The sequence below is a fragment of the Zalophus californianus genome, chromosome 9 (assembly GCF_009762305.2).
Source record: "Zalophus californianus isolate mZalCal1 chromosome 9, mZalCal1.pri.v2, whole genome shotgun sequence".
Taxonomy (NCBI): Eukaryota; Metazoa; Chordata; class Mammalia; order Carnivora; family Otariidae; genus Zalophus; species Zalophus californianus.
The window spans coordinates 83,911,628-83,926,359 of record NC_045603.1 but is presented as its reverse complement, the minus strand read 5'-3'; the positions used below and the strand labels follow the sequence as shown (position 1 = coordinate 83,926,359).

The following is a 14,732-nucleotide window of genomic DNA, read 5'->3' as shown; positions in this document are numbered from 1 at the left end:
TTTAAGATTTTAACGGAAGAATGTTTTCTTTTTTTTTTTAAGATTTTATTTATTTATTTGGCAGAGAGAAACACAGCGAAAGAGGGAACACAAGCAGGGGGAGCGGGAGATGGAGAAGCAGGCCTCCCGCTGAGCAGGGAGCCCGATGCAGGGCCCAGGACTCTGGGATCATGACCTGAGCCAAAGGCAGACGCTTATTAACAACTGAGCCACCCAGGTGCCCCTGAACAGATTTTTGATATAGACAAAAGTACCTTATTCTGGAGGGGGAAAAAAATGCCACAAAGTATTTATTAGGAAGAGAAAAAAGTAAGCTCCAGGATTTAAGGCAAGAAGGGAGTAGGTAGGCTAACTCTACCATTTTGTGCAAATGCAGTCGGGACTATGATCAGAACTGCTCAACACCGAGGGCATCGAAGTGGCCTACCTGCCCCCAAACACAAGCTCTCTATAATCAGCCTCTATATTAGGGGGTCATAAGGACCTTTAAAGCTCATTACATGGTATTCTTTGAAAAGGACTGTCAACCCTATGGAAGAGAATTCTGATAAGAAAACATGAAAGTGTAGAAGGATTACACCACTACACAACTACACCATCGTTGTAGAAAAAGCCATGAAAGCCATCAACATGAAACAAATTCCTGCTGGAGAAAACTATGCCCATTTATTATATATGACTTCATAGGATTTACAACAGAGCCAATCAAGGGAATAAGGGAAGAGTTGGTGGGTATGACAAAAAAGGTAGAGAGTGAAAGGTTTCAAGATTTGGATCTTAAGAGACATTTAAGAGCTAATAAATACCACACCAGAAGAAGTCACAGAAGATAACTTAATGGAGATGAATGCTTGCAAACCAGTGCCAGACGACGAGAAAGAAGCTGTAGAAGAAGCAGTGACCAAAAACAAACTGGTATTAGACAACCTGGCAGAAAGGATCTGACTATTCAAGACTGCTATTGATTTCTTTTACAACATGGACCTTTCTAGGATACTAGCACTGAAACCAAAGCAAACAGTGGTACTGGACAGAAATGTTTTTTAAAAAATGAAAGAGCAAAAATGTCAGAAATTACAACATTTCAGTAAAGTTATTCCATGTGTGCCTCTTTCCTGCCTCCCCTTCCAACTCCTCCACCTGTTCCACTTCTGCCACCTGAGACAGCAAGACCAACCCCTCCTCTTCCTCCACCTACTCAACATGAAGACGAGGATGAAGACCTTTATGACAATCCACTTCCACTTAATGAATAGTACATAATCATCAGGCCATATAGTTAATAAACTTATCTGTTGTGTATATGTGAATGTCTTCATGTGAAAATCTAATAACTGCATGGCAAGAGCCATATGAGGCATTTCTGTGTCATCATCATTGCCTAAGTAGTCATCGACACAAGACTTGTATAGAAGTGCTTAGCTTATACTAAGCAATATGAACAATATTTAATACAAAATTAATCAGATGTTAGTTGTTTTTTTTTTTAATTTATTTACTTATTTGAGAGAGAGAGAGCATGCGCACATGCACACAAGCAGGGGGAGAAGGAGAGGGAAAAGCAGGTTTCCTGCTGAGGGAGCCCAACGTGGGGCTCAGACCCCAGGATCATGACCTGAGCCAAAGGCAGACGCTTAACTGACTGAGCCACCCAGGTGTCCCAGAAGTTCGTTTTCTTACTGTTTTATAACTTTGTTTTCAAAGAATTATATAACTACAGTATGCCTCTCTCTCATAACTGGAGAAACTATCAGCCTTTAATTACAAGTAAATGATTTTTTTTAAAAAGTTACATTACTGTATTATAAATATGACTGCAATACTGTATGCCATAAAATTTTTTATAACGATTCATTTGTTAGTATATAGGCTAGGCTACTGTGAAGCAATCCTATCAATTACACTAGGCTACCATAAAGCAATCATACTGCTGCTTCTTTGTTATCAATGCCCATAAATCATTATATTTGTAAACAAATGTGAATTTCTTTTTCACATTATCTTTTCATTTTTGATGTCTAGTGTTAGTAATATGTATAACATCTACTGTGTTTTGTATCATTTAAGACAATATTGATATAGTTACTGACATGATTCATCCTGTAAACATACAGCGTAAACTTACTGTATCTACAAATACAGTAGAGTACTGTAAATAGATTTTTCCCTTATGATTTTCTTAAGAATAATCTTCCTTTCTCTAGTTTATATTGTAAGAATATAGTATATAATACATATAACATACAAACTATGTATTAACCAACTTTATGTTATCAGTAAGGCTGACAGTCAACAGCAGGCCATTTGTAGTTAATTTTGGGGGCGGAATCAAAAGTTATATGTGATTTTCAACTGCACTGGATTGAGAGGAGAATGTCAACAGCCCGTAAAAGGCCCCACATGGTTCAAGCATCAACTATATATCAAAAGATGATCAACCACAAGAGAAATGCAAACTAAGCCAACATTTTTACTTATCATGTTGGCAAACAGTTTGAAAACACTGTTGATGAGGTCTTCTAATACTTTGTTGGTGGGAGTATAAAATAAAACAATCTCTAAGGATTGCAGTTTGACAATGTATCAAAATGTTAAATGCCTACACCCTTTAACTTCATAGAGAAGTGCACAATGACATGTACAAGCAGCATTATAGTAATGAAAGACTGGAAATAACCTAGATATCCACCAATTTGGAACTGGTTAAATGAAGAATGGTAAAGCCACACAGTATACTGCTAAATAGAAGAATAAAGCAGTTTTCTCAGCACTGGTACAGAACAATCACCATTTAGATAGATCTTTCTTCTGTGGAGCAGCACGTATGGCATTCTTTGGGAGAAAAAAATGGCAAAATGTTGTAAGTCACATAATATATGCCTTTATATAGCACAGGTTATTTCTAGTAGGTTATACAACAAATGTTAACAGTGGCCACTAGAAAGAACATAACAGGTTGGTTAAAAGAAACACAATGTGAGAGAGGTTGACCCATTTTGTATCTTCTGAATTCTGAACCATGTACATATATTTCCTATTTGTAAAATATATTATTTTAAAACTCGAAAACTTTAAAAATTCCAATTAAAATCATAATAAATTTATTTTGATTAAAATTATAGCATTCTGGATCCACTTCCAGGAATTTATCCTAAAGAAGCACTTTCACATGAGTCTCCTTCCTAAAACACACCAAAAAAATCTAAATAATCATTCAAAAGGAAAATTATTGAATAAATCACATGTACCGCTATTAAAGAATGGAGTTGATTTTAAGTACCGTTATATGGAAATGTCAATAACATAATAACTGAAAAAAACAAGTTGCAGAATATATAAAGCATGATTACGTTTGTTTTTTAAAATATAAGTAAAAAAAATTTTTTTAAAGGAAATGAGGGGGAAGTAAATAAACACATGCCAAAGAACTGAGAGTAATTGTCTCTGGAGAAAGGACTGACATGGTATAGGGAATACAGTACAGTGTAGCAAGTACCAAGTAAGGGGCTTTCAAGTTTTACTTCTGAGTTATTTGAATCTTTTGTAAAGGCAGCCATTCATGTATTATTTCCATAATTTTTATTTTTTTAATCACAAACAGTAAAAAATGAAACTTAATGGGGATGTGGGTGGGGGGGAGTCTGGGAAGAAGTTACTGCTCAGTTACTAATTTAATTTTCATTTCATTTTAATATTCAAAACATCAAGGAAATACTTATTTCTTAATTTACCTAATAACAGCTTTATTTGAAGTAAAATATTGTTAGGATTATGAAATCATTCAAAACCTTTCAAAAGCCAAAAGTTTGGGTTCAACTGCCAAAACTACCATTATCATTCTTTAAATTATGAGTTCAGGGATGCCTGGGTGGCTCAGTCAGTTAAACATCTGCCTTTGGCTCAGGTCAAGTCCCGTATCGGGGTCCTTGCTCAGTGGGAACCCGCTTCTCCCTCAGTCTGATGCTCCCCTGCTTGCGTGCGCTCTCTCCCTAACAAATAAATAAAATCTTTTGTAAAAAAATGGAAATGTATTCAATAATTACTTCTATAACCTCAACAACACAAATATTAAACACCTCAGCCTCCACAAGGAGTCCCACATCTGGCTCCTTGCTCAGCAGGGAGCCTGCTTCTCCCTCTGCTTGCCGCTCCCCCTTCTGTGCTCACTCTCTCTCTGTCTCTCTGACAAATAAATAAATAAAATCTCTTAATAAATTTTTAATTAATTATGAGTTCAGCCCTCTTCAGGTTTGTTCCACTATACTGTACTGCGATATTGTGCCTTTTATTCTTCTTTTGGTCAACTATCTATTGTAGATATAGTAAAGATCTGATAGCCCTCAACTGCATCAAACAAAAAAACAAGATTTTAGGAAAAGAAAAAGGCCAGTGTGTGTACTTTGCCAAATCGTGATGATTCCCCTTCTACTAAAGAAGAATCATAGTTCAATTGGTCTTATTTAATTTGAAGATTTTATTACCCAGTAATTAAATGAATGCCTTACAACTTTGTTAAAGAACATCAGGGATTTTAATGAGATTCCCTAGTAAAGTAAAAGCATTCTCTCCCCCCACTCATTAGCTAAATTACCTTGAGAAAGTTATTTAACCTGTTATTTAAGGCTGCTTCTTCCTCTGAAAGGGGGGACTGTTGTATTACAGGAGAAAATGCATGTAGAGACCTAGCAAAATGTCTGGTATATCATTAAATATTCATTTCTTTTCCTCTCCCTGTTCCCTCAAAGGCTCCTGGATAAAGACAAAATGATAATACAGCTTACCAAACAGTTTGTAACATGCACATTAACACTGGAATAAATTTCCCAGTATTAATACTATTTTTATACAGAACTTCATCTCTTTCATTCTGGGGATTCCTGCAATAATCATCTTTAAACACTACTTGGTGGGGTGCCTAAGTGGCGCAGTTGGTTATGCGTCCCACTCTTGGTCTCGGGTCAGGTCATGATCTCATTCATGGTCGTGAGATCGATCCCCACATCAGGCTCTGTGCTCAGCACGGAGTCTGCTTGAGATTTTTCTCTCTCCCTCTGGCCCTCCCGACTCTTTCTCTCTCTCTAAAATAAATAAATAAATCTTTAAATACATACATACATATATACATGCATGCATACTATTTGGTCTTCACTGGCTTCCTAAATTCCTCACATCATAGATAGTAGAAATTCCCTCAACCAATGAAATCAGGACCAGTTTTTGATTAGTTAATCAAATAATTTGGTAACTTGGTTAAATCAAAGAATCATTAAAAATGATTCAAACGGTAAATATTTTAAGATAAAACATATAAATAAATATTCATTCCTCTACATTTGAATGAATAAGGCCTCTTCTTTGAGTAAGGGTCCACTGTTTAATAGAGTTCGGTATCATCTTTTTTGCATAAACCACACCCATAATGTACCATCTGTGATTTCCAGTTTGGGTTTTTTTATGTGGTGGTAGAACTTAAAATTGCTTGTAAAAATGTATGAACACAGAATCCTAGATTTTTTTACAATCTTTTCTCCATCTAATTCTAGAGTAATGTTTAGTGACTGTATCCATATGTCTTTACATAGCGTTATCAACTTCATTTTCACTCTTATTTCACCAATTTACATAAGGTTTAAGTAAATTACAGTAACAAATAGAGTCGGCATAAACAGGTTTGGGTAAAAAACATAACTGCCTCTTGGTAAAGTATTATCAGCCAACTGATGGGAGAAGCAGTCATAAGAGAGAATAATCTAGCAATGTGGGATATTCAAGAATAGGCTTATGGAACGAATGCAGAACACCGGGGACTGTGATAAGTGAGTTAATGCAAGTTGTTTAAGAGAGCTTCTACTATACAGTCTACCCCCCTCGTTTTCAGACCGTTCAATAACCTGCATCCCCCCTACCTAGCAAATTTTATTCCCCACAAGAACCCTCCCTTCAATTACATATGTTCTATCCCTCTCCTTTTGCTTTTACTGAGTTTGTCCTAATCATCTAAAAAATGCCGCTTTTCCTCTCTGCCTATAGAAATTTTACCATCCTTCAAGCCCAGCACAAAGACTTCTCATGACCAATTCAGGCATCATTATCTCCCTTTCCTACAAGCTTATACAGTACTTAACAGGCTACATCACACAATTTATCCCTTTATTATATGGTAATCCTTCATTATCCCCTTTTTCCTGCATTAATCTTTCCCTTTCTGCCGGATTTTTCCTATTACCACACAAATATGTTCTAGTCTCTTCTAACTTTTTTTTAAGTACTAAAAGGTACATACTCCCCAAATACCACACTATTTCTCCTCTCCCCTTCTCAGCCATGCTTCTTGAAACAATTGCCTATTCATACCACACCTCTTCCTCACCTCTCTTGTACTTTAACCCTCTTTAATTCACTACAGTATGGGCTTCCTTGACACGCTCCTTGTCAGAAGCAGTAACAACCTCCATACTGTCCAATCCAATGATTTTTTTTGTCCTCTTTACTTGACCTTTCAGTGCCATTTAATGGTTGAGGGCTTCCTCTTTCTAGAAACTTCCTCTTGCCTTCTGAGACATTACTTCCCTGTTTTCTCTCTCCCCATTGGCTGATAATCTCAGTTTTCTTCCCCTAGTCCTCCTCCTCTAATAGACAGCTTAATGGCAAGTTTTTCAAGGATCCATACCGCTGCTCTCCTGCTAAGTCAGAGGTTTACAAAAGGGACAGACCAACTCCTAAGGGAATTTTAGAAAATTCTATGGGTGTATTTGTGGAGAATAGTTGTAACATTTAGAAGGAAGGGCCAAAGAAGCTAGGTGTCCTGCAATGCAAGAAATAGTTCCCTACAATGAAGACTTGTCTCATGTCATGACTTTCAAATGTCCTACCAGATAATCACATAGGATTAAAAACCTAACTCATTTTACAGATAAAAGTGTAATGGGGGAAAAAAAGTGTTGTAATGCAGTTTTCATATACATAATTGTCAAGAAATACAACCATCATGTAAATTAAGGGAAAATTCTGCTTTTCCCCATGAGTTGATTATTTTGAAAAAATCAGATAGCAATGAAGGACTATCTGAGATGTCAAAACTGCACAACTGTCTCACTCAGTATGAGGAGTCAGATTCATGTGATTTTTACACATAGGTGAGACACTCCCTACCTTGTATCCTTGCTTTATTTTCTCCATATTCTCATCATCTATCAGTTTACCTTTTAATTATCCTCTTTATGAACTCCATTCTCCCACTAAAATGTGAGCTCCATGATTAAAGAAATTTTTGTCTTATTCACTACTATATCCCCAGCACACTGTACTATACCCAGTACAGTGATGGACATATACAAAGGCTTAATAAATATTCATGGACTCAATCTGATTACTTCGTACCTTCTGTGATCATGAACAAGTACTTCTAAATTGAAATACATACTAAAAAAAATTCTCTAATTTGTCATACTACTAGTTAGAACAATATATTTTTTTTTTTTTTTAACTGTGAGGCTAGGTTACATTGACCATAAATATCATGCCAGCACAGTAAAGAGTGGATTTCAAAATACCTGCTATATATATAAAGGGGGCACTGGGTCTCACAGAGTGGAAAAACACTGGCCTATATGAGCTCATTTCTAACTCACATCTCTCTTCTGAACATGATACTCACAAATATAACTTCCTCGTGGACAACTTCAATTAACATCTCAGACCTAACACACCTAAACAGAAATTGATTCTCCACCTACTCAATCTCTACAAATCCTATGGAGCCTCAGAAAATTACCCCAAAGATTCCAGAAAGCTACGAGTCATCTTTTAGTTTCCCTTTCCCTGGCCCCCTACTCCAGTCAACCAACAAATCCTCTAGAGTCTATCTGCAAGGTATATCTGGAATCTATCCACTTCTCTCCATTACCAAACCAACATCTTGGCCCCCACCTTTTCTTTTTTGAAGTATTATAGAATCTCCTAATTAGTTGCCTGCTTCAGCTTAGTCCATGCTCCAGACAGGGGAAAAAAAAAAAAAAACTAATCTCAACAACCGCTTCCCATAGAATTGAGAGTAAAATCCACACTCCTAATCATGGCCTCTAAAATCTTGCATGATTGGCTCCTTGACTAACTCTCCCACTTTATCTTACACCACATGCCAGCCACACCCGTCTTCCTTCCCTTCCTAATACACTCCCTGAGCAGCTGGCTCCTCCTCATCCAGCAGGTCTTCGATTGACACTTCCTCAGAGGTCTCCTGATTTCCCAACCTAAAGTAGATGTTCCCTGTTAATCTCTATTGTTTCTTCCATGACACTCATCATAATTACCTATTTAATCATTTCTTTATTTTTTAATGTCTCTTCCACCAAAATATAAACTCCATAGAACTAGGAACCAAGTCTATTTTGTTCACTATCAGGTATGCATCAGCTACACCAGAGACTAGCACTGGGCCTGTCAAATAGCACTCAATAACTACTTGCTGAAAGAAGGAATTAAAAGTCACTCTTGAATCCAACCCCTCCTTCACCATCAAAACCATTTATAACCAAGGCATGATGATTTTACCTAAGCAATGTCCCTCAAGGGGTGCCTGGGTGGCTCAATCAGTTAAGCATCTGCCTTCGCCTCAGGTCATGATCTCAGGGTCCTGGGATCGAGCCCCGCTTTGGGCTCCCTACTCAGCCAGAAGCCTGCTTCTCCCTCTCCCCCGCCCCTGCTCATGCTCTCTCTTGCTATCTCTCTCTCTCCCAAATAAATAAAATTTTAAGTAAGAAAAAACAAGGGAAATATCCCTCAAGTCTTTCTCCTCTAATCGGTTCCCACAGACATTCTCAAAATGCACATATTGCATGGATAATTTTACCTCCTTCTTAACTGATCTCCCTGTCTCATCTCTCATCTGTCCAGTCCATCAATAACATTACCACACAAGTCATCCTATAAACAACCTAATAATAAACATCATATTTCATTTCTCCTTAAAAAGTTCTCTTTGCTTGCCCCTGCTTATAAAATAAAGGAAAAATTATTCAGTACAGAAAATGAGATTTGGTACCACCCTGCCTTTCCAGCCTCATCCCCCATAACCTCCACTACCCACATATTCCCTTTTACTCCAGACATGTCTCAAACTAAGATAGTTCCCTGAACATACCATGTATCCCATTCTGTGCCTTTGATGTTCCCTCTGCCTAGTAAAATCCTGATGTCCTTCAAGATTCAGCTCAAATGTCATTTTCTAGGAAAACTTCCTAAACCTTCAAAGACAGAATGAAGTTTCCATATTCTACAACACTCATCAACTTGTCTAGAGAGGCAATGTTAGCACAGTGGTTAAGAAAACAGACCACAAGTCTATTTACAAGGTTAAGAAACCTTGGGCGAATTATTTACTGTTCCTAGGCCTCAGTTAACCGTAATATGGTATAGTAATATAATAGCAGGACTGTTATGAGGAATAAGAATTAAAAAGTAGTTAGCAGGACGCCTGGGTGGCTCAGTTGGTTGAGCGACTGCCTTCGGCTCAGGTCATGATCCTGGAGTCCCGGGATCGAGTCCCCCATCAGGTTCCCTTCTCGGCAGGGAGTCTGCCTCTCCCTCTGACCTTTCCCACTCTCACGTGTTCTCTCTCTCTCTCATTGTCTCTAATAAATAAATAAAATCTTTAAAAATAAATAAATAAAAATAAATAAAAAGTAGTTAGCAAAGACCTGGCAATAATGAGACTCAACACATGTTAGCTATTAGTTATTAAACATACAGGTCAGTCTCTGAGCTATCTGAAAGCAAAGACTATGCCCTGGTAATCTGTGTATCCCCATTACCTAACATCTAGCCCAAGAACACACTCAGCATCTGTTTCTCAAGTGAAAATGAAGTTGGGAGTAAGAATGACCATGGCAATGTTTGGGGGGAAAAACTGCAGTTATTAAGTTAGAGAACCTTTAGGGAACATCAAGAATATTTTATATTGAGATAAAATCAGGCTGTATATTATCCTATAGCTGTCAACTCCAAGCATTACTAGCCCAATGATTATTATTCTAATGCTCTGGCTCATCAAGTCAATTTTTATTACAATTTTTACTTGGCTTCTTTCAGACTCTGGGTTATTACTTTCCGGGCCCTAGGCCTGGGCTAATTTGCATAAGTTTTAAACTAATCATCTGGCTTAAAAAGCAATTTTGCAATTTAAATCCATGGCACTTAATTCGCTTCCTACCTCAAGGCACTAAATTACCCTAAAACAGCTCATCTACCTACCAGTCCATACAAGAGCAGAAAGCATTATGGTTGTGTTTTAAAACTTACACTGATGATTCAGAAAATGTTATGCTCAAGAGTGGATCGCCTCGCCTTGTAGGTCTCCAAGTGCCCGTAACGAACTGTTATCTACCTTCTTAACGTGACCTGCATCACTTTGGCTTCAGAAGCCACCTCTCCCTTAACAGAAGAACGTACGTGTGTGTGTATGTGTGTGTGTGTTTCGGTGGCTACGCGGACACGCCTCGGGATCTCCTCCTGACTGGCAGGTGGCCTATTATGAGTCCTGACATCAGGGTCACCCCCGCATGCAGAGCAGTAACTGCCTCCCCGCGCGGCGCTCTCCGCCACAGGCGCCCAGGAGCGGTGCACCCATCACATGGGCTGCAGTCTCGGCAGTCAGCCCTCAAGGCAGGACTTGGACAAGCACCGCACAAAGGACAGCAGTCGAAAGGAGAATGGGCTGAAGAGCTGGGGGCGAGGCGAGTAGGATCCTTCAAGGGCTTGGCACTCCCTGTGTTTTGAGGGGCAGGACCTTGCACCAACCTCCACGAAGGCATCAGTCAGGTCACTAGCTCGGTCCATCACTGGCAAATGGCGCCCGGCCACGATTTTCACCTTCAGCTTCCCAGGCATCTTCTCGGCTTCGGCCTCTCCTAGGGCTCCTGCAGAAACAAACAAGCGAGTCTGCGCCGAGCTCTTAGCCCTGCGGGGGAGGGGCGGGAGCGCGCGGGGAGCTGCGCGCGCCGCCGGGAGCGCGCGGGATAACTGACAGCGGAGGGCGCGCGAGAGCGCGCGCCACGCCGCCAATCTTCACTCACTCTCGGATGAATGAGGGGGCCGTCCCGCGCGGGCGCTGAGGCCTCATTCCGGAGAGGCAGTAGGAGGAGTGGCCCGGGTGGATTCTTCTACCCCGGTCCCACAGTGCTGCCAAGAGAAGCAAAAGCCAGTCAACATCCCGTGGAGGCTCTGCCACCCCTACTTGTGTTTTCCTCCCCCCAAAATGGCGGCTCTCAGGGCGTGGAGGAAACATCGATCGTTCGGCGCTCGGCCCACTTCGCAGGGGAGAAATTAAATTCACGGAGAGCAGATGGAGGGGGCGGGACGGACTTCGAGGAAGCCGGAGGGCAGGGAAGTGGGTCGAGCCCTGCATCATCCACCGTGCCGGGGCTGTAGGTTGGTTCCCCGCTCTCTGAGAGCTGACTCCGTCCTTCGGGGGCGAATCACTCGTAGGGCTCTGTTCGGTGACTCCGCGGGTCGCCACCTTCCCAGCTACAAACGCTGCATTTTCGAGGGGTGTGACAGAAAGCAGCGGCGGAGACTGCTAGAGGAGCGATTTCAGTCGGCCTTTAACCACCAGTTAGTGGTTTGTAGAATCAGTTTAGCTGGTTTCTACCTGGAAGGGATGCAGTTTTTGTTTTATATGCAGGAGAGTTGGAAATTTCAGGCACATCTCGGGTAGTCAGGTAAGTATGCTATAGCAACATTTTTTATTCAGTCATATACACGTATACTGGGTTATAGATGTTACTGTTAGGTCTTGGGGGAAAACAAAACTTTGAAATCCAAAACCACTGGTTAAAGGAGTTTCCCCTGCACGCCTGGATTGGCTCAGTGTGTTTATTAAGCATCAACAACCCTAAGACCTACTTTGCTGGCAGGAGTTCATGAAATTTCTAGTCAACTGCAAGAAACGAAGATGAGCTTAATGAAACACCTTGAACAACCGACCCAATTATATATGTGAATATACATGCAAAAACGAGGCAAAATCTATAGGCTCAACTCATCAGAAAAAAATTAGGGAAATTGAGGCACACGCATAGGATGTGACACAAGTCACCCTATACCAAATATCAACAGTACATGTCATATCAAATAACAAAGTCACCATTAACAATTCTGGTAGAGGGGCGCCTGGGTGGCTCAGTTGGTTGAGTGACTGCTTTGGCTCAGGTCATGATCCTGGAGTCCTGGAGTCCTGGAGTCCCGGGATGGGCTCTCCCTGCTCAGCTGGAGTCTAATTCTCCCTCTGACCCTTCCCCCTCTCATGTGCGCGCTCTCTCTCATTCTGTCTCTCTCAAATAAATAAAATCTTTAAAAAAAAAATTCTGGTAGAAAGATTTTACCACTGGATTCATCAGGAATGGAAAATTCCCAAATGAAGATTTTTTTTTAAACTGATTCACCTTTTTCCTTTTTTTAAGATTTATTTATTTGAGAAAGAGAGCGAGCATGGGGGTGGGGGTGGGCAGAGGGAGAGAGAGAGAGAGAGAACCTAGAGCAGATTCTGCACTGAGCCAGAAGCCCTTTGTGGGGCTGGGTCTCAGGATCCTGAGATCATGACGACCTGAAACCGAGTTGGATCCTTAACCCGCTGAGCCACCCGGGTGCCCCAAACTGATATACCCTTTTAACTTCAAAAATACTGATGGATCAGTGGATGGAGCAAGTGACTCTTGATCTTGAGGTTGTGAGTTCAAGCCCCACATTGGGTGTGGAGATTACTTAAAATTAAATATTAAAAAATAAAATACTGGGGCGCCTGGGTGGCTCAGTCGTTAAGTGTCTGCCTTCAGCTCAGGTCATGATCCCAGGGTCCTGGGATCAAGCCCCACATCTGGCTCCCTGCTCCGTGGAAAGCCTGCTTCTCCTCTCCCACTTCCCCTGCTCGTGTTCCCTCTCTCGCTGTGTCTCTCTCTGTCAAATAAATAAATAAAATATTTTTTTAAAAAATGCCGAATAGGTATTTAAAGAATTCTCTTTAAAAGGGCAAAATTTCCTTCTATAGAGGGAATATCGTTCACGTAAGTGAGAAGTTGAAATCTTCCAAAGAAAAGAAAAAGGCTTCCTCAAAATAAAAATCTAACATAAATCACTGACTTTTCAGACTAGAGAAAACTTCATTCACTCAAACAATAACAAAAGGCTAGAAGGCTACAGCTCACATGAAGATTTCCTTAGATCCCACTGCAGCTTTTTGTGGAATCTACCCCTACTCTTTAAATGCCCTTACCATGGTGAGCAACACTATTTGATCAGTTAATTTGGGTGTATTTTGTTTTGGTGGTAGAGTTGAAATAACTTCTTTTTTTTTTAAGATTTTATTTATTTATTTGAGAGAACACAGAGGGAGAGGGAGAAGCAAACTCCCTGTTGAGCAGGGAGACCAATGCAGGGCTTGATCCTAGGACCCTGAGATCATGACCTGAGCCAAAGGCAGACGCTTAACCAACTGAGCCACCCAGCACCCCTGAAATAGATTTTTTGCTGAAATCAAAGTATTACCACACTACCAATTCATTAAAAAAAAAGAAGAAAAAATGCTGAGTATCAACAGTAGCCAAACTATGGAAAGAGCTCAAATGTCCATTGACTAATGAATGGATAAAGAAGACATGGTGTATATATATATATATAATGGAGTATTAGTCATCAAAAAGAATGAAATCTTGCAATGATGTGGATGGAGCTAGAGTATATTATACTAAGCGAAATAAATCAGTCAAAGACAAATACCATATGATTTCACGCATATGTGGAATTTAAGAAACAAAACAGATGAACAGATGGGTGGGGGGAAAAGAAAAAACAGAGGGAAACAAACCATAGAGACTCTTAAAGACAGAACAAACAGGGTTGATGGAGGAAGGTGGGTGGGGGATGGGTTGAATGGGGGATGGGCATGAAGGAGGGCTCTTGTTATGATGAGCACTGGGTGTTGTATGTAAGTGATGAATCACTGAATTCTACTGAAACCAATAATGCACTGTATGTTAACTAACTAGAATTTAAATAAGAATTTGAAAAGAAAAAAATTTAAAAGTACTGAAACATAAAAAGAAAAAAATGAGAAAACTGAAGTTTTGCAACAATCTTAATGGAAAACAATGCTTTGTATTATAAGATGTTGTAATGTAAAAATATATTTGCAAATTGCACAATTAGAGGTTAGCAATCTCAGCCTCCTAATTAGTATCCTGTAAGGTACTTGTACATACCTGTTGCCTTAGGCTTCATTAACAGGAGATTATAATTAAGATGCTTCCTGAAGACTTTTTTTTAGTAGAATTAAGCCTGACTTCGGTTTGTTTTCTAATAATTGTACTAGTTTGTTTTAATTAATGCAGGGAACAGTGTTAACTTTCCTGACAAATCTATCATGATCTGGTTCCTAATCAGCTTCTGTAGCTACATACTTCACCACTCTTTTTGCATCTTAGATCCCATAATAATACCATGTATTGAGTATTTGCTGTGTACCGCTACTGAATTCAGTGTTTGGCAGCTTTTAAAGCTCCCTAAAATCCCATACAATAGGAATTATCAGCCTTCATTCTATAGGTGATGAAGTTGAAGCTTTGCAATGTTTACTCGATGATGACCCAAAGTCACAGAGCTAGTAATGTTGGAGGCAGGATTTATATCTAGGCAATTTGATTCCAAGAACTCCTCTTTAAAGGCTTTGTGTAGTTTCCTAT

At 39.8% G+C, this 14,732-nt stretch overlaps 1 protein-coding gene and 1 long non-coding RNA gene across 13 annotated transcripts in view; one reads left to right on the top strand and one right to left on the bottom strand.

Annotated features, from left to right (window-relative positions):
- The window catches only part of C2CD5 (C2 calcium dependent domain containing 5), a 96,214-nt gene extending 84,926 nt beyond the window's left edge, over window positions 1-11,288 (bottom strand). For all 11 annotated transcript variants that reach the window (XM_027592085.2, XM_027592086.2, XM_027592078.2 and 8 more), the window contains exons 1-2: window positions 11,073-11,288; window positions 10,798-10,916 (exon numbers count right to left, since the gene is read on the bottom strand). In XM_027592085.2, the coding sequence (XP_027447886.2) occupies window positions 10,798-10,887 (90 nt within the window). In that variant the 5' untranslated portion in view covers window positions 10,888-10,916; window positions 11,073-11,288. The remainder of the gene's footprint in view (window positions 1-10,797; window positions 10,917-11,072) is intronic.
- Window positions 11,289-11,294: 6 nt separating this feature from the next.
- The window catches only part of LOC113921437, a 30,019-nt gene continuing 26,581 nt past the window's right edge, over window positions 11,295-14,732 (top strand). Inside the window, exon 1 of one of the 2 annotated variants that reach the window (XR_003519688.1) lies at window positions 11,295-11,717. This is a non-coding gene — a long non-coding RNA (uncharacterized LOC113921437). The remainder of the gene's footprint in view (window positions 11,718-14,732) is intronic. The other variant, XR_003519687.1, reaches the window with a different exon arrangement.